This window comes from Mustela erminea, chromosome 13, assembly GCF_009829155.1.
Source record: "Mustela erminea isolate mMusErm1 chromosome 13, mMusErm1.Pri, whole genome shotgun sequence".
Taxonomy (NCBI): Eukaryota; Metazoa; Chordata; class Mammalia; order Carnivora; family Mustelidae; genus Mustela; species Mustela erminea.
The window spans coordinates 41,758-64,592 of record NC_045626.1 but is presented as its reverse complement, the minus strand read 5'-3'; the positions used below and the strand labels follow the sequence as shown (position 1 = coordinate 64,592).

General features: G+C 56.1%; 2 protein-coding genes across 2 annotated transcripts in view; one reads left to right on the top strand and one right to left on the bottom strand.

Moving 5' to 3' along the window:
- PARD6G (par-6 family cell polarity regulator gamma) overlaps positions 1-22,835 on the bottom strand; it is a gene marked incomplete at its 5' end in the record, with an annotated part of 70,018 nt that overhangs the window by 6,228 nt on the left and 40,955 nt on the right. The window lies entirely within an intron of this gene.
- Positions 3,993-10,624, top strand: LOC116572486. The gene is made up of 2 exons (XM_032311601.1): positions 3,993-5,975; positions 6,015-10,624. The coding sequence occupies exons 1-2, from the start codon at positions 5,620-5,622 to the stop codon at positions 6,682-6,684; spliced, it is 1,026 nt and encodes a 341-aa protein (XP_032167492.1). The 5' UTR covers positions 3,993-5,619; the 3' UTR covers positions 6,685-10,624.

Genomic DNA, 22,835 nt, shown 5'->3' with positions numbered 1-22,835 from the left:
AGTAAGAGTTCCTAATCACTAAACTGGTCTAATGAGAAATGTCTGACAGACAGAGATCACAAGCAGGCAGAGGCAGGCAGAGGGAGAGGGAGGAAGCAGGCTCCCCACTGAGCAGAGAGCCCGATGCGGGGCTCGATCCCAGGACCCTGAGACCATGACCTGAGCCAAAGGCAGAGGCTTTAACCCACTGAGCCACTCAGGCGCCCCTGTTCCCGCAGTTCTATGTGGGAAGTCCCTACCTCAAGAAACAAGAAAAGTCTCAAATAATCTAAATGTACACCAAAAAACAAAACAAAACAAAACAAAACAAAAAAAAACCACCCAAAACCAAAAGAACTATTAAAAAAAAGCCCAAAGTTAGTATAAGGAAGGAAGTAATAAAGATCAGAGTGAAAATAAATGAATTAGACACCAAAAAGACAATAGAAAAGATCAATAAACTATGATCTGGTTCTTTGATAAGATAAACAAAATCGACAAACCTTTAGTCAAACTCTTCAAGAAAAAAAGAGACTCAAATACATAATATCGTAAATGAGAGAATTTAAAACTGACATCACAGAAATCCAGAAGATTATAAGAGATTGTTATGAAAAATTATATTTCAACAAATTGGAAAACCTAGAAGAAATGGATAAATTCCTAGAAACATGTAATCTTCTAAGACTGAATCAGGAAGAAATAGAAAATCTGAACAGAAAGATTACTAGTAATGAAATTGAATTGATGACCAAACTCCTGACAAACAGGTAAGTCCAGGACCAGATGGCACAGGTGAATTCTACTAAGCATTTAAGGAAGAGTGAATACCTGTCCTTTGCAATCTCTTCCAAAAAACGGAAAAGGAAGGAAAACTTCAAAATTCATTCTTGAGGCCAGCATTACCCTAATACCAAAATCAAAGACACTACAAACAAAAATATTAGAGACAGATGTCTCTGACGAACATAGATGTGAGAGTCTTCAACAAAATATTAGCAAACCAAATTCAACAATACATGAAAAGGATCAAGTTTTGTTTCAGGGATGCATGGAAGGTTCAGTATCTGCAAATCAATCCGTGTGATGGCCGCATTAACAACATGAAGGAGAAAAGCCATATGATCACCTTAATGGATGCAGAAAGAGCATCTGACAAAATTCAACTTCTGCTTATGATAAAAACTCAACCAAGTGGGCGGAGAGGGGATATACCTTAAGCTAATGAAGGTTAGATATGACAACCCACAGCTCACGTCCCATTTTCACTTTCCCTGTAAGGTAGGAGACAAGTCAAGGATGTCCAGTTACCAGTTTCATTCAACACGGTACTGGAAGCCCCAGATGGAGCATTCGGACGAGAAGATGAAGTAAGGGACATCCAAGTAGTGAAGCAAGACGTAAAACGGTCACAGTTTGCAGATCACAAGATCATATATATAGAAAACCCAAAAGACCCCACCAAAAAACTATTAGAATAAATGAAGTCAATAAAAGTGCAAGGAACAAAACTAATATGCAGGAATCTATTTGTTTCTCTGCACTAATAACCGGCCAGTCTGCCCTCCTTCCTTCTCCATGACTTCGAGTCTCACACATTTAAGGAGAAACATCGTCTCAAAGCTGGCATTACTGTGACTTTGGTTTGTGACTTCAAATCTTGTCTTCTACATAATGTCAAAGACTCACGCATTTACCAGAATTATCAGTTTATGTTCTTGGTCACACAATGTATAAAGATGTAATTCTGGGACACCAACAACTCAAAGAGAAGGGGTAGAACTGTTTTATTTTGTTACTGAAGTTCTGCTGTTATAAATTAATATTCAAATGTTATTTCCATGGGAAGTGAGATGGAATCCCCTTGGTAACCAGAAAACAGTTACAGAACAGAGAGGAAGGAGATTAGGAAGGGACTTAACACTGCAGAAGATTTAACGGGAAAGAAGAGAGAAATGCAGTCACTCAGGGACAAAAAAGCTGCAGGGCATATAGAGACCAAAAGGCACAGGGACAGAAGTCAGTCCCTTCTTATCAGCAGTTACTTTATATGTAAATGAATTTTACTCTCAAATCAAAGAACAGATTGGCAGAATGAGTAAAAACACAGGAGCCAACAATATGCTATCAACCAGAGGCTCACCTCTGACCCAATGACACAGGCAGGTGGAAAGTGACAGATGGAAAGAGGCTCCACGCCAACGACAGCCGGCTCCGCTAGCGCCAGACGAAACAGACTCCAAACAAACCCTCACGTGAGACAAGAAACAAAGGAATTATAGATTAACAAAGTGTTCAACAGAGCAAGATCGAACAGTTACAAACATTGACACACCTAGTGACAGACCATTAAAATATACGAAGGAGAACCTGTCAGAACTGGAGGCAGAAATGGTTCTACAGTAACAGCTGGGACTTTAGTACTCCTCTCCCAGGAATGGAGAGAAAGACCAGACAAGAGAAGTCGGCAGAAGGAGGGCTTCACACAGTAAAGCCAAGTAGATTTAGTAGAGAAATACAGAACAGTGCACGCAGCCAGACGAGCACGCGTGATCTTCTCAAGGGCACATGGGACATGCTCCAAAATAGACCGAATGTTAGGCCACAAATTAAGCCTCAACAGACGTTAACAGCTAGATATCTTATATGCAAAGTATCTTCTTGGTCCACAACATGATGAGGTAGAGATAAGGAGCATGAGCAGAACTGGAAAATTCTCTAAAATGTGAGAACCGGGGCGCCTGGGTGGCTCAGTGGGTTAAGCCGCTGCCTTCGGCTCAGGTCATGATCTCAGGGTCCTGGGATCGAGTCCCGCATCGGGCTCTCTGCTCAGCAGGGGGCCTGCTTCCCTTCCTCTCTCTCTGCCTGCCTCTCTGCCTACTGTGATCTCTGTCAAATAAATAAATAAAATCTTAAAAAAAAAAAATAAAATGTGAGAACCGAACACAACTTTGTCATGAGTGGATCAAAGAAGCGGTCACAGGGAAATCAGAAAATACTGAAAGATGAATGAAACAAAATCACAACATACCAAAACTTAGGGAATGGAGCAAAAGCAGTCCTAAGAAGGAAATTTACAGTGATACGTGCTTGCATTAAAACCAAGAAAGATCAAATCAACAACCCAACTTTACAACTTAAGGAACTAGAAAAATAAGAACAAACTAAAGTAAAAGCTCCCATAAGGAAGGGGATAGTGAAGATTAGGCCAGAGATATATGAAGAACAGAACAGAAAAGCAGTAGAGAAAAATCAGTGACACAAAAAGTTGGTTCTTCAAAAAAGATCAACAGTATTGACAAACCTTTAACTAAATGAACTAAGAAAAAGAGAAGACGCAAGTTAATAATATCAAAAATAAAAGTGGGGACATCACTACCATTTCTACACAAATAAAATGGATTTTAAGAAAGCACTATGTATAGCTGCATGCCAATAAATTGGATAATCTAGATGAAATGGACAAATTTTTAGAAGCACAAAACCTACCACCACCTATTCACGAAGAAGTGAAAAACTGGATAGCTCTGTGACTAGTGAGGAGATTGAATCCGTGATCAGTAGTCTCTTAACAAAGAACAACCCTAGACTGAGGGCTTCACTGTGAATTTAACCAAACATTTAAAGAAGAAATAATACCAATCCTTCCCAGACTTTTCCAAAAATTCAAGGAAGAGAGAGCACTTTCTAATTAATTCTAAGGCCAGCATTACCCGGATCCCAAAGCCAGACAAAGATCCCACAAGGGAGAAAACGCCACAGACCAATATTCCTTTGATCACTGATGCATAAATACTCAACAAAATACTTAGCGAAGGGGCGCCTGGGTGGCTCAGTGGGTTAAGCCGCTGCCTTCGGCTCAGGTCATGATCTCAGGGTCCTGGGATCGAGTCCCACATCGGGCTTTCTGCTTGGCAGGGAGCCTGCTTCCCTCTCTCTCTCTCTCTGCCTGCCTCTCCATCTACTTGTGATTTCTCTCTGTCAAATAAATAAATAAAATCTTTAAAAAAAAAATACTTAGCGTTTAGCTGTATATTAAAAGGATGTGACCAAGTGGGATGTCCCCCCGGAAAGCAAGGATGGTTCTAAATGTGAAAATCAAGGTGACACACCACATCAACAATATGAAGGGAAAAACACACGACCATCTCAATTGATGCAGAAAAAGCATTTGACAAAATACAACACCCTTTCATTATAAAAACACTCAACAAAATAGGAGTAGAAGGAAACTATCTCCACATTAAAAATCTACATCTACGTATGAAACATATGTAGCAAACACAATACTCGATGGTGAAAAAAAGCTTCTCCTCTACGAGCAGAAAGAAGACACAGACTCTTCCTTTTATGACATCTACTCAACACAGTACTGGAATTCCTAGCCAGAGCCATTAGGCAAGGAAAAGAAATAAAACACATTGAAACTGGAAAGGAAGAAGTAAAATCATCATTTCTGTTTGTAGGTGATATGATCTTACATGTAGAAAATGCTAAAGACCCCATAAAAAAGGTGTTAGATCCAATAAATGAATTCTGCAGAGCAGCAGGGTACAAAGCCGACACACTAGGAACAGAATTATCTGAAAAAGAAATCACAAAAATAATTCCATTTAAGATATCACCAAAAAGAACAGAAGACTCAGGAATGAACTCAAGCAAGGAGGTGAAGGCTTGTGCCAGGAGAGCTACAGAGCAGAGCTGAAAGAAATTAAGACATGAATAAGTGGAAACATCCTATGGCCCGAGATTGGAGACTTACATGGCTCTGCATCAGGACTACCCTAATTGCCTGCAGATTCAGGGGAACCTCATCAAAATCCAATGACTTTTTTTTTTTTTTTGTAGAAACAGTAAAACCCACCCTAAAATTCATACTGAATCTCGAGAAAACTCAAAACAGGCAAAATAATTCCCTAGATGAAGAGAAACACTGGAGGACTTACACTTCCTGGTTTTAGAACTAACCACGAATCTCTGTTAATCAACACAGCAGACCCTCGGGGTAGAGCCAGACTCGCCAGTGGAAGGGGACGGAGAGCCCACAGGGAAGCCCTCACGGCTGTGGTCAGCGGGGAGAGGAGCACCTTCTCAATTAACAGTGCCAGGAAAACTGGGTATCCCCAGGCAAAAAGTGAAGTTGGACGCCCACTTGATGCCACACACGAAACTTAGCTCAAAATGGATCGAAACTCTCAACCTAAATGTAGGACCTGGAACTCTGAAACTCAAGAGAAAATGCACAGAAAAGCTTCAGGACACTGGATTTGGCGGTGGTTTCCTGAATGCGACACCAAAGGCACATGTAACAAGAGTAAGAAGACAAACTGAACACCACAAAAATTTTTAAAATTCTGTGCATCGAAAGTGCGATTAACAGAGTAAAAAAAGGTAACCTGCAGAATGGGAGGTAACGTTTGCAAATCGCACGTGTGACCAGGATCTATATCCAGAATACAGAAAACTCCTAAAACTCAGTCACAGGGTCCCAATTCAGGAATAAGCAAAGTTTGTAATCTGTACAAATACCAAAGAACTCTTGTATACCTAGTATGCACATATGGTGCACCAGCTGTATAACTGAACTAATAAAACGTATGTCGACTGTTGCTCAATGAAAAGCACAGCTGCGGCAGTTCCATGTGTCACGGTGAGCACTCCAGACTCGGAAAGACACAGCCGTGGCTACGGCAGGAACAACAAAAGGCAAAGGGTTGGGAAATACACTTCTCCAAACAGGACACACCAATGGCCACAAAGCACGCAACATCACTAATAATTAGGGAAATGTTCCTTGTGTCATTGTTCACAATAGCCAAAGAGTGGAAGCACCCTGACCTGTGCTGCAGCCAGGAGAGGGACAAGCCCTCAGCCTGTACAAGGACGGCCATTCTGACACCTGTTACACCGCGGCTGAGCCTGGAGGACCCTGTGCTCTGGGCAACGAGCCCGTCACAGAAAGACAGAGATGGCAGGTACCACGTGGATGAAGCCCTTGGAGGAGAGTCCAAGTCACACAGACAGCCAGGAGGGGGTGGAGGAGAGTCCAAGTCACACAGACAGCCAGGAGGGGGTGCTGGGGCAGGCGGCTTAGGGCTTCACGGGGACGGAGTTTTAGTTTTTCCAGAGGAAAAGAGCAGGGGTGTGGTGACGACAGTGGCACAATCAGGAGTCCACTCCCTCCTGCACCAAAAGACGGTGAAGATGGTAAATTTTCTGGGCATTTTACCACAACAAGAAAACCTGAATAAAATCCACAAAATTCTCCTGCATGGCAGCGGTACATGTCACTGCTTTCCAGCCTGGGCCCCTAGAGTCCCCTGGGTGGGCTTACAGGGGGGCAGCCAGTGGCCACGACTCCCTTTGCTCTTACGCAGTATGGGTTTTTATCACTGGTTGCACACGACCCGGGAAGGGCTCTGTCTGTGCCGTGAGCCACGTGTGCCGGGAACGGGGAGCCCTGCGGCTGTCTGTGCTGTGAGGCGTCCCCCAGGCCTGGCTGCAGGAGCACGTCCAGGAGCGTCTGGGGCGGGGTGGGGGGCCTCTGGGGCGCAGGGACGCTCTGAACGGACCCCACTCAAGCCTCCGGGTTCCCACTGCTCCCGCAGAGGACGGCGTCGACCCCAGCAGGGCTTCTGGCACCAGGAGCTTCCGCCGCGGGGGCAGGAGGCTGGCCCCGAGGACTCCCTGAACTTACCCAGTTGAGTCCCTGAAAACATTCTATGTCCGTCCTGTCTTTCACCTGGGAATCAGAGACTCCGTCCTCTTTCTGGGGTGTCAGAAACAAGCACCCAAGGACGGAGGCGTTGGCCAGCCAGCAGCTCGGTGGGACTGCAGATGGAGTCCGCAGTCGGCAGAGCCCGTGACCCGCCCTTCCTCGCTCCGGGGACTGACTGACGGGCGAGGTGGGGGCAGAGGGAGCAGCACCAGCAGGAAAAGTCTGTTCCTCTCGGCAGTCCTGCAGGCCTGCGTGGAGGTGGAGGCAGATTCCTGCCCGCCCGGGTGCTCTGCCTCACTCCTTCCCGCGGCCCCCAGGGCTGCGTGTGCGGTCAGGCCCCCCGGGGCCACCTGGCCGCACGCACCTGCCGGGTCGGCCCGAGTAGGGTCGTGCTTTACCCTAAGGAGGTCGTGGCAGCCACGGCGAAGGCCGAGGGGTGGTTCCTCAGCCAGGGAGATGCAGTAAGGGGCTCACCCGCCAGGAAAGGTTCTAGAAGTGGAAAGAACAGGAAGGAAGCAGGCAGGTGGCATTCGGAAACCCTGAAGGAAGTGTTTCCTCCTGTCAGACAGCTTGGTTCATTTGCTTTTTCTTTCTCTCTTACACACACGCGGACACACACACCAGGCCTCTCTGTTTCTGACGTGGGGCTCCACAAGGCAAGTGTTTCTGGGACCAGAGGGAAGTGGTATCTCTTCCCAGCTGTTGTCCACACAGCTGTGTCCGCGCTGGGCACCCTGATCCCCGGGGCTCTGCGGCACCCGACAGTCCGGCCGCTCAGGCTGGGGGCGGGCGCCACTGCTCCCCTAACGTCTCCACACCCCTCCCCTGGCAGAAGGCCGCTGCTTCCCCCGCTGGGTGCCCCCTCCCCGCCGTGGTGGTGAGGACTCTCAACGGCACCCACGCAACAGTCCGCACGTCAACCCGGGCCCTTCCTCCTGCACGTGGCTGCGAAACAGAATACGGACCGATCAGAAGGAAATCAGCCCAGGAACCTGAGTGGAAAAGCCGGGTCAGAGAAACCGAGGAAGGGGCAGCATCAGCCGTGGGAGCTGACAGCAGAGCGCCTGTACGTGCCTGTCAAACCGCTTCTCTTCATGGGCAGTTCTTCTCTTAATTTACAGGAGCCCACCACACCCCTTGCCAGGTGCCCCAGAGCATACGGCAGGCCCCCTCATGCTCGGCTGCCTGCTCACAGGCCCACATGGTCCGCACGGTCCTCACGGTGGCTCTGCTGAGTGCCCGCACGCACCCTGTGACATCTTCCGGGGGCCACGGACACTGGCGGACGGCTTGGGACAGTTCTTCCAAGCTGGACCCCAGTGGTCGGCAGGCACGGCGCCCCTCACGGAGCTGCAGGCACAGGACCTGGGCAGGGACAGGCCCGGGCCCTCTGAGCAGGGACAGCCCTCCGCCAGGCCATGGCAGGCACCAGCTGGATGGCCAAGTCCGTCAGTCACTCGAGTTACTGTCATTTCTTACCCACACTGATATGCCAAGGGCCAGGATTTCCGAGAAAAGGAGAGTTTGCAGTCATATTTGTAAAGGCTGGATCTGTAGTGCTGTCCGCTGCAGACGGGACCGACGGCTGGGGCCCCCATCGCAGGGGCACACCTGTGCCGTCTGTGCGGTTGGGGTCTGATAGAAAGGGTCCCGCTGCACACACTGCCCTGGACTCTGTCGTCGTGTGGCAGGGTCTCGGCTGCTCTCACGGGCAGCGTGTGTCCCCACTGGCACCTGGCCTGTCTGAACCTGACGCTGTCAGCAGATGCTCAGGGAACTGCTTGCCCTGAGGAAACCGTGGAACTAGTGAGGCCGGCGGGACCCCACGCACAACTGCTCCATAAGCGCCTGAGAAGAGCCCGGCCACGGCTCCCAGGGCAGCGGCGGGTGGGGTTGGGGGGATGTAGGGGTGGACATGCAGCTGGGAGCACAGGGGGCCCCGAAGCTGCTGCTGGGGTGTGGCTCCGGGCCTGGGACAGGGTGTGCTCCCCCAGACTAAGACCTGAGCCCCAGTGCGGGCCTCAGCTCACCCTCACGGCAGCTCCTGGCGACCACGCAGCGGACACAGCAGCTCCCATGGACGGGGGCTCGGACTGCATCTCCATGGACAACGGATCAGAGCATCTTGCCGGTGGGGGGGCTCCAGAAACACTTCTGGGGGGCTGCGTGCTGCCCAGGCTCACTGGCCCGCGTCCCTTCCTGTGGGGGCCCCAGCTGCTGGGGAGCTGGGAGCAGGGCCTGGTGTTGCCCAGGACCCCGGTGCTGCCCAGGACCCTGGCACTGGAGGCCAAGCCCTCGCTGGGATGCTGGCCGGCCCCAGCTGCAGGGAGGAGCGGCCAGCTCTGACCAGGACACCCGACAGCTCTGCATCTGTGTGTGTGGAGGGTTTAAGCACAAACACGGGCAGAGTGAGAGCTGTAGCAGCCCCCACTCCCTCAAAGCTGCTTGTCTTTGGGCCCCTGCTGACCCGACTCCCATGGACGGGCACATCCCCCCTATGTGGCCTGCTCAGGGTCTGTCACCAGGGCTGGGCCCATGGCGTGTGGACACTCTGGGTGTGGTGTGTGGCTGACCAGACTGAGGCTCGCAGACCCCTCACCTGTACGTCCAGCGCCAGCATGGATGTCGGGGTACAGAGGGGGGCAAACAGGGCTCCCCACTTAGGCAGACAAGGCCTCCTGACAGCAAAAAGCCAGCGTGGACCTCTGCTCCCAGAAGAGGGGGTGTATCTCCCCACCCCTGCTGCTGAGTTCCACCGAAACCCTGGGCTGCACATAGGACTCCAGTGTGAGAAGACGCCCAGGGACAGGACGGCAGGCTGGGGGGGCCCGGGGAGCCCTGCAGAGCCCAAGCCCCGGCTTCTGGGCGTGGGTACCAGCCGCTGCAGACGAGAACCCACACGAGCCTGCTCTCAGAGGCCAGGAAAGGGCATCTGGAAAGGGAGACTTTCCGACCCCGCGCACCCCTGCCATCCAGATGCAGCGGAGAAACAGCCACAGCCACGCTCCACAGCAGAGGCTGCGGGAGGACCCCTGTGGGGTCAGTGAAGGCCGTGATGGGAAAGTTCCCTGGACCCATGGGAGCCCCCTTCTGGCCGGTGGTCACGAGGCCTTGGTCACAAGAGTAACAGTGCAGAGGTGAGACCACACGGCCGTTTGGCACGAGCAGGCAGGGGAAGCTGCGCTGATGTCAGAGAGAGGAGTCGTGCAGAGGGCGGCCCACCCCCGAATGGCAACCCCCCGGGACGGGCTGGACGCGTGCACCGCAGAGCCGCACAACCCAGTTAACGACCAAGCAAACGCGCCAGCGCCAGAAGGAGAGTCGGGGGAACACCGCCACCCTCATGTGCGGCTGACGTCCCGAGTCCGCAGCAGACCAGCCACATGGTGTGACCCCACAGGGCCACTGGCCGACGGGGCAGGCATTTCCAGAGCAGCCAAGGAGTGGGGCTCCTCCTAAGTGCCTGCAGGACACACGCCAGGGCAGACCCGCTCCCACCCTGGCGCACAGCAACACACGCCTGCAAACCGAAATTGTGCTGTTTTCTGACTGCGTTTCGGATTCCTGAGCTCAAACGCGAGATCCATACGGAGAGACCACAGGAGACTCTCCGGACACGTGGAAAATAACACTCTTCTACATGATCTCCAAGGGAAAGACCCCCACTGACCAGCGTGAGAATGAAACAGCACTAGACAGGGTGTGGGACACCCTTGCGGGGGGCAGTGTCCCAGGTGCGATCATCTCGCCTCGCTGGCCCAGAGAGCAGAGCAGGCCCAGGAGAGACAGAAAGGAGGAAATAATACAGACAGGAAGTGATTCCGTGAAAGGGAAACAACAGAAAAAAAATCAGTGAAATTAAGACCTTGGTCTTCCTGTTACAGTCTCATGGGGGCGCAGTCATCCCGTGGCCGTTCTCCACCGGGTCCTTGGCCCTTGGTCCCTGGTCCTTCTCCACTGGGTCCACGGCCCCTGGTCCTTCTCCAGTGGTGCATGGCCCCTCATCCTTCTCCACTGGGTCTGTCTTCACGGGGTCCATGGCCCCTGCTCCTTCTCCACTGGGTCCGTGGTCCTTCTCCACTGGGTCCATGGTCCTTTTCCATTGGGTCGTTGGCCCCTGGTCCTTCTCCAGTGGCCCCTGGTCCCTCCCCTGAGTCCTGGGCCCCTGGTCCCTCCCCTGAGTCCTGGGCCCCTGGTGCTTCCCCTGAGTCCTGGGCCCCTGGTCCTTCCCTGAGTCCTGGGCCCCTGGTCCCTCCCCTGAGTCCTGGGCCCCTGGTCCTTCCCTGAGTCCTGGGCCCCTGGTCCCTCCCCTGAGTCCTGGGCCCCTGGTGCTTCCCCTGAGTCCTGGGCCCCTGGTCCTTCCCTGAGTCCTGGGCCCCTGGTCCTTCCCCTGAGTCCTGGGCCCCTGGTCCCTCCCCTGAGTCCTGGGCCCCTGGTCCCTCCCCTGAGTCCTGGGCCCCTGGTGCTTCCCCTGAGTCCTGGGCCCCTGGTCCCTCCCCTGAGTCCTGGGCCCCTGGTGCTTCCCCTGATTCCTGGGCCCCTGGTCCCTCCCCTGAGTCCTGGGCCCCTGGTCCTTCCCTGAGTCCTGGGCCCCTGGTCCCTCCCCTGAGTCCTGGGCCCCTGGTCCCTCCCCTGAGTCCTGGGCCCCTGGTCCCTCCCCTGAGTCCTGGGCCCCTGGTCCCTCCCCTGAGTTCTGGGCCCCTGGTCCCTTCCCTGAGTCCTGGGCCCCTGGTCCCTCCCCTGAGTCCTGGGCCCCTGGTCCCTCCACTGAGTCCTGGGCCCCTGGTCCCTCCCCTGAGTCCTGGGCCCCTGGTCCCTCCCCTGAGTCCTGGGCCCCTGGTCCCTCCCCTGAGTCCTGGGCCCCTGGTCCTCCCCTGAGTCCTGGGCCCCTGGTCCCTCCCCTGAGTCCTGGGCCCCTGCTGCTCTGCTGTGCTTCCATCTGTGCCCCTGGCCCACTGGGGCGCACCATCTCTGCTGCTCCAGCACTAACCCTGCAAGGCGCGTCTTCCGGCTCCACCGGGGCTTCTCCTCCCCATCTGCCTTACGCGCTCACGGAGCCACCCCAACTCCCTGCCGCATGACGTCCGAGACTGCTGACACGTGTTCTCTCGTCCTGGGAGTGGACACCTGTCAAACGTCAAGCGGCATCCCCTCCATGATGTTTCCTCGTCTCAAGGGCTATACAGCTTATGGAACTTCCGTATTTGGATACTTTTGGGTCCATATTGTCCTTCACTAGCCTTGTGCCTGAGTGGGGAGCCCTGGGCCTTCTTGGATGCTAACAGGTGACTGGGTGGGAGCTGCTTATGCACCTGACAACAATACGAAGTATAACGCCAGCCAACTTCACATTTTAATAAGTGCTTTTTAAAAAGTGGTGTTGAACTGCTAACCCTCTAGGAAGCTGCCAGAAAACATGACCATTTATTCCCACTTACTTCCTGAGTGACAGAGCCACCGCCCTGTCACCATCTGGACTTGTAAACAAATCCTGAGTCTTCTGGTGTGTTTCTGCTCTGAAATGAAGACAGACCTGCCGACAGTGCTCCCACAAGGCCCTGCCCGGCTCCCCGAGGCCATCTGCTCATTTGGCCCTGGTCACTAACTCCTGTGCTTCTGCCACCCGCCGCACTCCCCCACTCAAGTGACGTGCGCCCGGCGGTCCCTGCCCCGAGTGTGGGAAACCCTGCTTCCTTCTGCCGTTGAGACAGCGCTGTCTGGGGGACCTGAGTGTGGCAGATGCTGCTGAACGGACCCACCCCTCAGCCTGGGGGGCACCCGGACGACTCCTCATCTCGGTGGGAAGTTCTGGCATTGGGTTTTATTGAGATGGGCAGGAAGGCCGAGGGCACCGTGCGGTCTCAGCACGGGCAGTCACTAGCGTGTCCACGGTCTGGAGCCATGTGGCGTTGTCCATCAGCGGGAGACTTGCCCGTCGGTGAGAGCTGCTCTTTCTAGCACTTCCTGCACAGAAATACCAACCATTTCTCATATTCACCTGACTGCCAGTCAGAAAGTTACTTTCACAAAACCCAACTTGTACTTCCAAATAATACACATAGTTTTTTGTTCAGAATACTATTAATCAGCATGAAGTTGGCAGTTTCTAATCCTTCTTTAGGCACAATTTTGGTTTTGACACTTTTCCTTGAACAGCTTCTCGTACACTGCAGTGTTTTAACCTGTTTTCAATGGTGACGTCCTCCAGCCCCACCAGGTGAATGTTCAAACTGAACGTTGGTATTAATTATCCAATTACACGCGCACTTACACATACTTGCTCCTCCGTTCCAGTCTGAAGACCAGTGGGTTCCTACAGTAAGCGATTAATTAGAGCCCCCCTGTTCCAGGCGGGACCCTGGTCCCCGCCCCTTGATCACGAGATGTCATTAGCTGCTGGACGAGAAAACACAACGGCTCAGCGCCAGCTTAGTAATTAAAAACCAAACGTTCTGTTAAATGTCCTCAGTGGAGGTTGCCCAGGACTGGGGAAGACTCCTGCCCGTTTCAGCCTGTGTCTGCTTCTTGCAGCCCCCCAGGCACCTGCCCATTTACAAAACGCGTCTCTGTCCTCAGTGACCTTCGGGGAGCAGGGCTGTGCACAAGCGCAGGTCTGGGACGCGGGCGCCAGGCTTGAAAACTCTCAGCCAGAGGCTGTGCTCGCTCCAGCCAGACTGATCCTCCTGGTCACATATGCAGAGTGGCGGACGGGGGTTCTTTCCTGACACATGGTGGCCTCCTTACCTCTGACCTTGATCACGCTGGCAAGACCCAGATCCAGCAGCGGCCCTTACCGTGTTGTGGGTTCTCTGCTATGGTTCCCCTTCCAGGAGTGCCCCGTTGCCCGGGAAACATGTGTGAGCAGCGAGCACGGGTCCAGAGACCTGGGAATGCTCCTTGCGGTGGGACAGCACCCCGAGAGCGGCCCCCACGATGGGTGGTGGCCACCTGCACACCTCACCCAGCGTGAGCCCCCCTCTGGAAGGGAGGCATCTCTCCCTAAGCACGTGTCGGGGGCAGGGCCCCAAGTGCGTCGCGGGGAGGTCACAGATACACAGGTTTACCAAGCACCGGGTCACGCACAAGTTGCGCTGGTGCGCTGCGGACCGGGCAGAGCCAACAGCGGACCAAGCCCCAAAACCCAAGAACCGGGGCACTGATGTCCCAGGGCACGCGGAAAGGGAGTGTGCCCTTCCTCCGTCTTCCTGTTCATTCAGGTCCCCGGCGGACGGGGACCGGTGAGGCGACGCGCACGGGAGAGGGACGTCTGCTCGACTCGGTCTTCCAGAAGCACCCTGGCACACATGCCCAGAAAGGTGCTTTGCAGCTGCCTGCATCGGAGGCCGCTCAGGCAGTCGGTCAGCCGCCACAAGGCTCCTGGGGCTCAGGGGCTCCCACCTTCTTTCTCAGGATGCGGCTCATTTGCGACCTGGATGCAGAGGTGAGGAGTACCGGCGTGTGGCCCAGGATGAGGCTGTTCAGAGCATTTTCAAGCACCTGCTTTGTAAATGGGCCGATGCAGTGTTTCCCACTGAGCCTGGGCCTCGTGCAAGTCTGCCCACAGGGTCTGGGATGCAGCCCTCAGCCCTCGGGTGGCTGCGGCTCTCAGTTCACTGGCTGATTCGGAGTAACAAGGGAGCTGATGCCGTCAGGAGTGCCTCCACGGTAGGCAAACCATGGTTAAAACCGAGAGCTGATGAGCCTCTGGGCGTTGGTCAGAGAGTGAGGGTCCTACGGTGCAAACATGCAGGCGGCCTCTGGAGAAGAGGGGGGGACAGAGCGCGGGATCGAGGGGTGGGCCGGTTGCAGCTTCTCCTGGGCCCCTTTCTCAGCACCAAGGGACAGACTGTCCGTCCGCTTTCCAACGAGCCGCGGTCAGGAGGCGTCCAGCTCCGTGCGGACGTCCCCTTTTCACACAAAGACCATCGCATCTGCACTTCATTGGTCAAGAATTCCCAGGATCTTAAGAACAGAATTCATTACAAAGAATACCCCGTCCCTGAAACTCCTCTTCCAAGAGCAGAAGTGCCACAGCTTCTTTCTGTCAAGCAGTATCTCGTCCGGTTTCCACAAAGCGACAACGAAGGGCGTCCACAGATTCAGGTAAATGTCCACCCCGCCATTGTAATCCACGTTTCCACCAAAACTACACTCTTTTGTCTACTTCTATTTCCAGAGATCTTCGGCAGAAGGAGAAAGAGACGTTGGCCCTGATCTCCCGAGCAGGCCAGAGCGGGAAGATGGGCGCAGGTGCTGGCTTTCCTTCCTGCCCGTCTCTCTCCCGCTGCCCAGGGCTGGCTCGACAGGTTCTGTCGTGAGGACGGCACCAAAAACCTTGGAAGAGTCAGGTTTTCGCCACTTCCCAGCCCCCCTCGCAGGCGAGGAGACAAGCTCAGAGCCAGGATTGCTTCAACCCACGTGGAACACACATACATCACACATGGGGACTCCTCTGGGAGAAGAGGCTTCTCAGAAATCATCTTTAGTTTGAAAATGTCTGATGTCACTGCTTTTTTTTTTTTAAGATTTTATTATTTTTTAAAATTTATTTGTCAGACAGAGATCACAAGTAGGCAGAGAGGCAGGCAGAGAGAGGAGGAAGCAGGCTCCCCGCTGAGCAGAGAGCCCGATGCGGGGCTCGATCCCAGGACCCTGAGACCATGACCTGAGCTGAAGGCAGAGGCTTAACCCACTGAGCCCCGCAGGTGGACAAGAGCCCTGATGTCACAGCTTTTGAGGGATGAGTGCAAGTGAGGCAAGCCGAGAGGCACGCACTCGCTCCTGCCAGGGCCTGACTCCTGGGAGGCACATCAGGCAGGTGAGCCCAGCAGCCGTGGCCAAGGAAGCCCAGCATGGCCACAGACACACGCCGACACCACGACCAGGATACAACCTGGAGCCGCTGGGCGAGCCACTGGCCGCGGGGAAGGAGCTCCCTGCTGCATCCAGGAGATGAAGTCAGACGCCCGCCTGAGAATCACTGGCCGACAAGCAGACTCGCTCTCTCCTTGCTATTACAGAAAGACTATTGCAAAAATGCTGTTTGAGTCAGTGTCCCCCGCCCCCTCCCTGGTCACAGGGGGTGGAAAGGCAGCAGCAGAGTGTGGGGATCCCTTTTTCTGCAGACCCTGGGGACCTCGCAAGGAGGATGCAGGTCGGCTTAGGACCCTGTCCGGGGCACCTGCGAGAGGAGGCATCCCCTGGACCGGCAGGGCGGAGGGGGGGTCCTTTCCATTCAACTGAGATGTATCCTGAAGCAGCGCTGTGGTAGGGGTGCACCCTCCCAGGGGACAAGGGACACGTGTGCTGGGAAACGCGTGGCAGGGATGTCCCGGTGCGCGCAGTCACCTAGAGCCATGAGACGGCGAACAGAGAGGCCGAGGAAGGGAGACCGTTTTCGGTGGAGACTGCTCGCGGTTTCTGGTGAGGCTAGACAGACTGTCGCCGTACGGTCCAGCAAGCCCGTTTCCTGGTTTTACCCAAATAACTGAAAACCCACGTCCACACAGAAACCTGCAGAGGGATGTTTACAGCCACTTTGTTCCTAATTGCCAGACCCCGGAAGCACCCCACAGGTCCCCCGGAAGGCGGGGGTCACGCACGGGGCTCCACCCAGACGACGGGGTGTCGCTCGGCACCGAGCAGAAACGAGTGCCAGCCACCGAAAGCTTGCACGCGTAGCGTAAGTGCAGGGACCGGTCTGACGAGGCGACGTCCTCCAGGACTCCAGCTCTAAGACGTTGTGGGGAAGACGGAGCCATGGAGTCCGTGGGGACCCGTGGTGGCCGGGAGCTGGAGGGGAAGGGGGGCCGCGCGGGCCGAGCACGGACAGTCTCCAGGGCCGTCCGCAGAGTTACGGGGCACGCGTGACCTCGTGCACTCGGGAAAGCCCGCACGCACGCGCAGCACCGACGAACTTTAGTTAATGCATCAGTGTGGGCTCATCGACTCAAGGAGGTCACACACGGACGCGAGATGTCGCAGGAGAGCAGCAGCGTGTGCGCAGGACGGGGGTGAACTGGGCCTGCTGTGATTTCTGCTCAATTTTTTCTATAAAATTAAAACTGCGCTGAAAAAGTTAAGTCTACAGAATTTTAAAATACCTGAAAACATAAAAGGCTAAGATCACGAAACGGTACGAACACACAACAAACGATCCCCTTAGTGTAACTAACGCGGCGCCAACGGCCACACACCCTAGAGCGGCGGGAGGAACCGCAGGAAGGTCTCCGCAGCCCCCACGTGTCACCCTGCACACCCGCCCATGCCGGCGAGCTCCCCACACAGGAGCCGGGAAGCAGCAGGCCGGGTGCGGGCTCTCAGGACCTCAGGGACTTGTCTGGGGGCTGTAGGGCGCTCCAGAGGCCCGAGGATGGTCACTCACACCAGCACCTGCCCCTCTGTGGCCACCGTGCCCGGGACAGGCGGGGCCTCCGCCTCAGACCCGCAGCCAGCAGCAGCAGTGAGCAGCCCGTGCCCTGGGGAGGGACCAGAGCTCCCACGTGCCAGGAGCGGACGGGGAACAGCCGAGGGCCCGGCAGCACCGCGAGACGAATACACTTCAGTGCTTCTGGAGACAGGCCAACCCAACGGCCTGTCTTCCTCCTTCCGTAACACGCAGTGGTCCTCCAGGATGTGGGAGGGCAGGGGACAGACAGACAGAGACTCTGGGAGGGCCCAGAAGTCACCATACACTTTTTACGGTCCCTCGAGGGAGCCCCTGAATCTTGTCCCGTCACTACCCTGCGCCCAGCCCCTCCCCAGCAGTGCATCCTGGTGGCCTTCCCTCCCAGGTGGCTCAGTCCCTGGGCCCCTGAAGAGTTCCCAGCTGCTCCCGCCACTCCGTGTTTCCCTCTGCCCAGCACGGCGGACTCCGCACACACGGGCACACACGGGACAGCTGGGGGGTGTCCAGGGAAAGCACCTTGCTCCCCTCACCCACGAAGCAGCTACCTTGGGGCCCAGGAAGGAGTTGCCTTGAGCTCGTCCCCCGAGGGCAGGGACAGCTGTCTGCCGGGGGCCCTCGGCCCTCAATACACCCTTCAGCCACCACAGAACCTGGAGACCCACCTCTCCAGCTATCCGTCATACAGCCCCTTTGGGCACGCTTAATTAATTTATCTCATAATCAGCGACAGCAGGACCTCACTGGAAAGTCAAAGTTTGAACTTTACAAAACAGAGTAATCGCTTGTTGAATCCCCATCAATAAATCTGTGAGCCTAGAACGATAAAACATGCCGTTCGCATCCTGGCCACCTGTTCAGGCCCCACAAGGTGATTTTAGGGTCTGCAGGGGGCAGAGAAGCTGAGCAAGGGTCAGTGCCAGGGTGGGAAGAGCCTGGAGGTGTGGACAGGACACGGTGGGCACAGGGTGTCCCTGCAAACAGGGACAGCCTCCGGGGCAGCAGGCCTGGGGCGCAGACCGGCCCGGGTCCAGCCAGGCAGCTTCTTACCTTAGCGTCCTGCCCACCCTCCACCCTGCCTGGGACCGCAGGGCCCGTCCACCTGCCTCCCAGCCCCAGATGATGGTGGGGCCGCGGCCACGGCCCCCGGGCAGTCCTACCCTTTGCACCCGCTCCCCGGAGGACCCACACGGGCCTCCCATCTGTCGTCGGCCCCGGCAGCAGGCAGTGGCGGAAAGGCTGCCAGACAAAGTGAATGTGACCAGTCTTGCTGGTCATCCTCAAAAATAAAGCCACGCTCCACGTAACCAGCACGTGTGCGACCCACTCAGCTTCGGCTGCTCTGGGCGTCCCTAGAAGCAGGGACGCCCACAATCTAGAGGAAGGAGATAACAGGGCAAAGCAGCTGGGCTCTCCTGCACTTGAGGAGGAAGAGCCTGGTGCCCTCAGAAGGTACCTCAGCCATTCCCGCGGCCCCAGGGGGATGTGTGGTCCAGAAGAGCCCCCCGTCGGGATGACACAGCGGCCAAGAGCAGGGCCTGGGTGTTGGCACCCAGAAAGGCCTCTGAGTGGCCGTGTCCCCCCGTCAGAGCCGGGCTCGGACAGCCCGAGCGCTGTTGGTGTACAGGGGACCTGGGGCTGGGCTCCCACGCCCGTGCGCGCCCTGCACCCCCACAGCTGCCCGGTGCTGTCACCGTGTGAGCCCCCCCATCACGTGGAAGGACGCCTGAGGGGAGCAGCTGGCAGGTCACACGCCCGGCTCCAGCCGCACGAAGGGCGTGAGGCCTTGCTTCTCGGGGGGCACGTCTCCCCACTGGCGTGAGGCCTTGCTTCTCAGGGGGCACGTCTCCCCCACTGGCGTGAGGCCTTGCTTCTCGGGGGCACGTCTCCCCCACTGGTGTGAGACCTTGCTTCTCGGGGGGCACATCTCCCCCACTGGCGTGAGGCCTTGCTTCTCGGGGGCACGTCTCCCCCACTGGCATGAGGCCTTGCTTCTCGGGGGGCACGTCTCCTCCTGAGGGCAGGCAGCGCGGGCTCGCTGCTGGGTTTCCACGCTGGGTGGGTACATGACCTCACGAGATCATCTGCCCCACAATTTGGGGTGATTTTTCTGACCTTTGTTGTTTGCCTTCTGTGTGTGTGGGGGGGCTCACACCTTGGGTCTGGGGTGATGGTTTTCTCCTTAACGTCATGGCTTAGAAACATCTGCAGTGAATACGCTGCTTTGAGATACTTTTCAAGATGACAGAAGGTTCAACGCAAGACGTTACGGAGTTCACTGAAGCCACTCCCTTGCAGGCGGACGTCTGCTCTTCCTTCCCGGTCTCACAAATGGCCGGGGGTGGGGGGGGGAGGAGACACGGCGCGCATCTCTGTTCCTCAAGGCAGATTCCCGCGCTGGACCTACAGGGTGGGCGCGTCTCAAGGGCCTGTGGGGTCAGGGGCCGGAGACTGTGTCTGTGCCCAGCATAACCCTACTCACTCAGGTCTCACAGCCAAACACAGGCACAGAAACGTGGGCCAACGCCCCAGGGCAGCTGCCGGCAGCAGTTAGGGTTGTGGCCTATGCACAGGCCTCACTGCCAAGCAGCCCCCGGGCAGTGAATGTCTTCAGGGTCTCGTGCAGCAGGACGGACGCCGTGGGCAAGCACGGACCGGCCAGGGTGAGGGCTGGGGTTGGGCCCATGGGGCCTCCAGCCATGCTCAGACAGACGCAGAAACCAAGGCTTTTCCTACCGCAGCTGAACCTTGTGCTGCTGCTGGCTCGGAGTCCCTACAAGCTCTTTCCCGAAGCGCTCACTGACCAGCCTGACTTGATACCAGGATCACAGGACAAGCCACCAACCCTAACCCCACTTGTCATGGAGGAGGCACAAGCACTGCTGGCTTCAGGGTGAAAGCTTCTAGAAATAAACGGTGAAGGAGGGGAGGCGGGGGCAGGACGAGGGATTCTCGCTCTGGGTGGGGACAGACGCACACGCGGGGGTGACTTTAACCAGCCATCGCACAGCTGTGCGCAAACAGCTCTTCCGGTCCCCGCTTGCCCAAGGGTAGCTAAGACCAAAGAGCTCCCCTTTCCATAATGAAACAAACATGCAGACACAAAAAACACTCCGGAGAACTGCGCCACTGGATCAAGAAACAAGTGAGAACAAGGCTTCATGCTTGAAGGTACCGGAAACGTCAGCATTGTTAACGTCTGCTACCTAAGTTGCCAAACAAACGTGGCCCACGTTACAGAGGAACCCACGACTCCCAGCAGGGCTCCTTCTCCAGACTTCCCCTTGAGGCTCTGGGCCCGACTTGGACTCCGGTCCCCCCCAGCTTACCCTGTGCTCCAGGGGACCGCCCTGCTCCTGGGGTCAGTCCCTCGCCCTCCCAGCCCCGGGGCACAGGGTCCTCCTGCCAGCTGTGTCCTCTCCCAGCCCCCAGCCCGGGCTGCCAGAAGGGTCCGGGTGCCGCGTTGCCCCCAGTGGCCTGTGTGCTCTGGCACCTGTCCCGGCCCGGTGCTGGTCTTCGTCAGGGCTGGCCCTGCGCTCGGAGCCAGATTCATTTTCACAAAACAACTCAAAGTGAAGGAGATGTGCGGTGGCGGCAGCCGGGAGCTGGGGGCCTGGCGCTCACAGGGCAGCCTACTTCTCCCTGCACACCCCTTAGCCTACCTCTCCCTCAGGTCCTGTGATGCAGGCCCACCGGGGTCCTTGTCGCTGTGGTCCCAGGACCCTGTCCAGAGTGATGGAGGCCATTGCTGAAGGCAAACACAAGGCTTCAGGGTGTGCGCCACAGGCTGGACACGGAGGGCTCTCAGCCCAGGACACCTGCTGCCCTCGGCGGCACAGCCACAGGGCCCCAGAGGGCCGCTCAGCAGACGTGAAAGTCCGTCAGCTCACCACCCCCATCTGGGAGGGAGCAGGTGGCTCTGGGTCACCAAGGCCCGCCTGTGGGGTGAGGGGAGGCGGGTCCACTCTGAGCCCAGGGCGGGCCTGCGGGTGTCACAGACCCTGAAGGACAGTGCCCAGAGGCCAGGGCCCGCGGACACCCGCAGAGCTCCCTGGAGGCGGGGTGCCTTGGCCGTGAGCGCCTGTGTCCCCGGGGTGGGCGGGGTGCGTCCCTGGACAGGCTCCCTGGACTTGCCTCTTGGGGCTTCTACTTCTCAGATGACCAGAGCTGGTTGGGACCACCCCCTGCGAGCTTCCGAACTGGTCTCTGTTTCCAGGTGCTCTTTTACTCCTCCTCCCTCTCCCGGCCTTCCTCTGGGTCCCGCCTCCCCAGCACCTTCCAGACAGACTCTCGCTGGTCCTGGCAGCACATCCCACCCAGAGGCTGGTTCTGGGTGGACAAGGAAGCTCAGGCCGGTGAGCGGGGTGTGGTCCCGAGTGCTCCCCCTGGCCTGCAGCGGGGCCCAGTCAGCCCGGGAGGGGGCGGCACTGGCCGGGCAGGGCTGCTGACTCTGCCCCAGCCTGGGCAGTGAGAAGGCCAGCGGCCTCAGGCAGTGTGCCTCCTCCCCAGGGGCTGGCCAGGAGCAAGTGAGCGCTTACGAGCTTCTCTGAGGTCCCCCTTCTGGGTGCATGGTATCATCACAACCTTTAGTTCTTTACTACTAGCAGCTGTGATGTCGCAGTGGACGGGGGCCCGGGGTCTGCCGTGTGCCCAGCGGGTGGAACGCAGGGTGCCAGGCGGGACTCAGCAGGGAACGGCTCGGCAGCTGGGCTGAGACACACCTGTCTGCCCAAACAGCAAAGGGCACCTGACCCCAGGCTGGGATGCAGGTGTGCTCCGGGGACTCCCAAGCTGGACGGAGGGGAGGCAGCTCTGCCCCTGTTGTCACAAAGGGTGAACCCACCACTGAGATCGTCCCCAAGCTGGACGGAGGGGAGGCAGCTCTGCCCCTGTTGTCACAAAGGGTGAACCCACCACTGAGATCCCGTCCTGGAGCCTTCCTTCCCACTCACTTTCAAACACAGTCTTTCAAGATAAACTCTCCTCACGGCTGGGGCCTGAGGACAAGCTTTCCTTTTGACAAAAGAAAACAAAACCCACACAATACCAGTTTTCACCTAGAGAGTGTTTTCTGTAACTTCTAAAGAACACTTTATTTCAGGGCACGAAATTCCTGACTTACATTAGGGTCCTGTTCCTGCAATCAAATGCTCTAGTCCTGAGCTATAGCCCCTGGGTGCTCTTTCTGGAATGCGCCCCCGCCCCCCCCAGCCCGAGGCAAGGACACATAGGGAAGGAAGCGGAGCATTTAAGAAGCAACTTGTTTTGGTTCTGATCCTCTATTATTTCCCTCTATTAAAAAAGTTAACTCAAAGGATCCCCACTTCCTGTGGATCCATATTTACTACAAAAACAAATTAGAATATCTAAAAGCTGCACCCAAGGTTACCACCATCAGCGTTTTGCTCTATCCCTTCACGCTGGGTTCCCCGGGAAGATCACGCCCCCCCCCCCCGCCCCCCTGCTCCCGCCCCCTCCTCCCAGTTCCCCTGCTGGAAAGTGTGAGTCTCCAGCTCCCCAGAAGACCACTGTGGCAGAGGACGTGCAGGCCCCCTCCCGGCCCTAGCCAGGGGGGAGGTCAGCACACCAGCCCACATGCACCCTCCTGCATCTGCCTTCAAGACTTACTGAGATAAAATTCACGCAACGTAAAATTCACCATTCACACGATTTTAAACTGTATGGTTCAATGGTTTTTGGTGTGTGTGTATACATACAAACACATATATATAT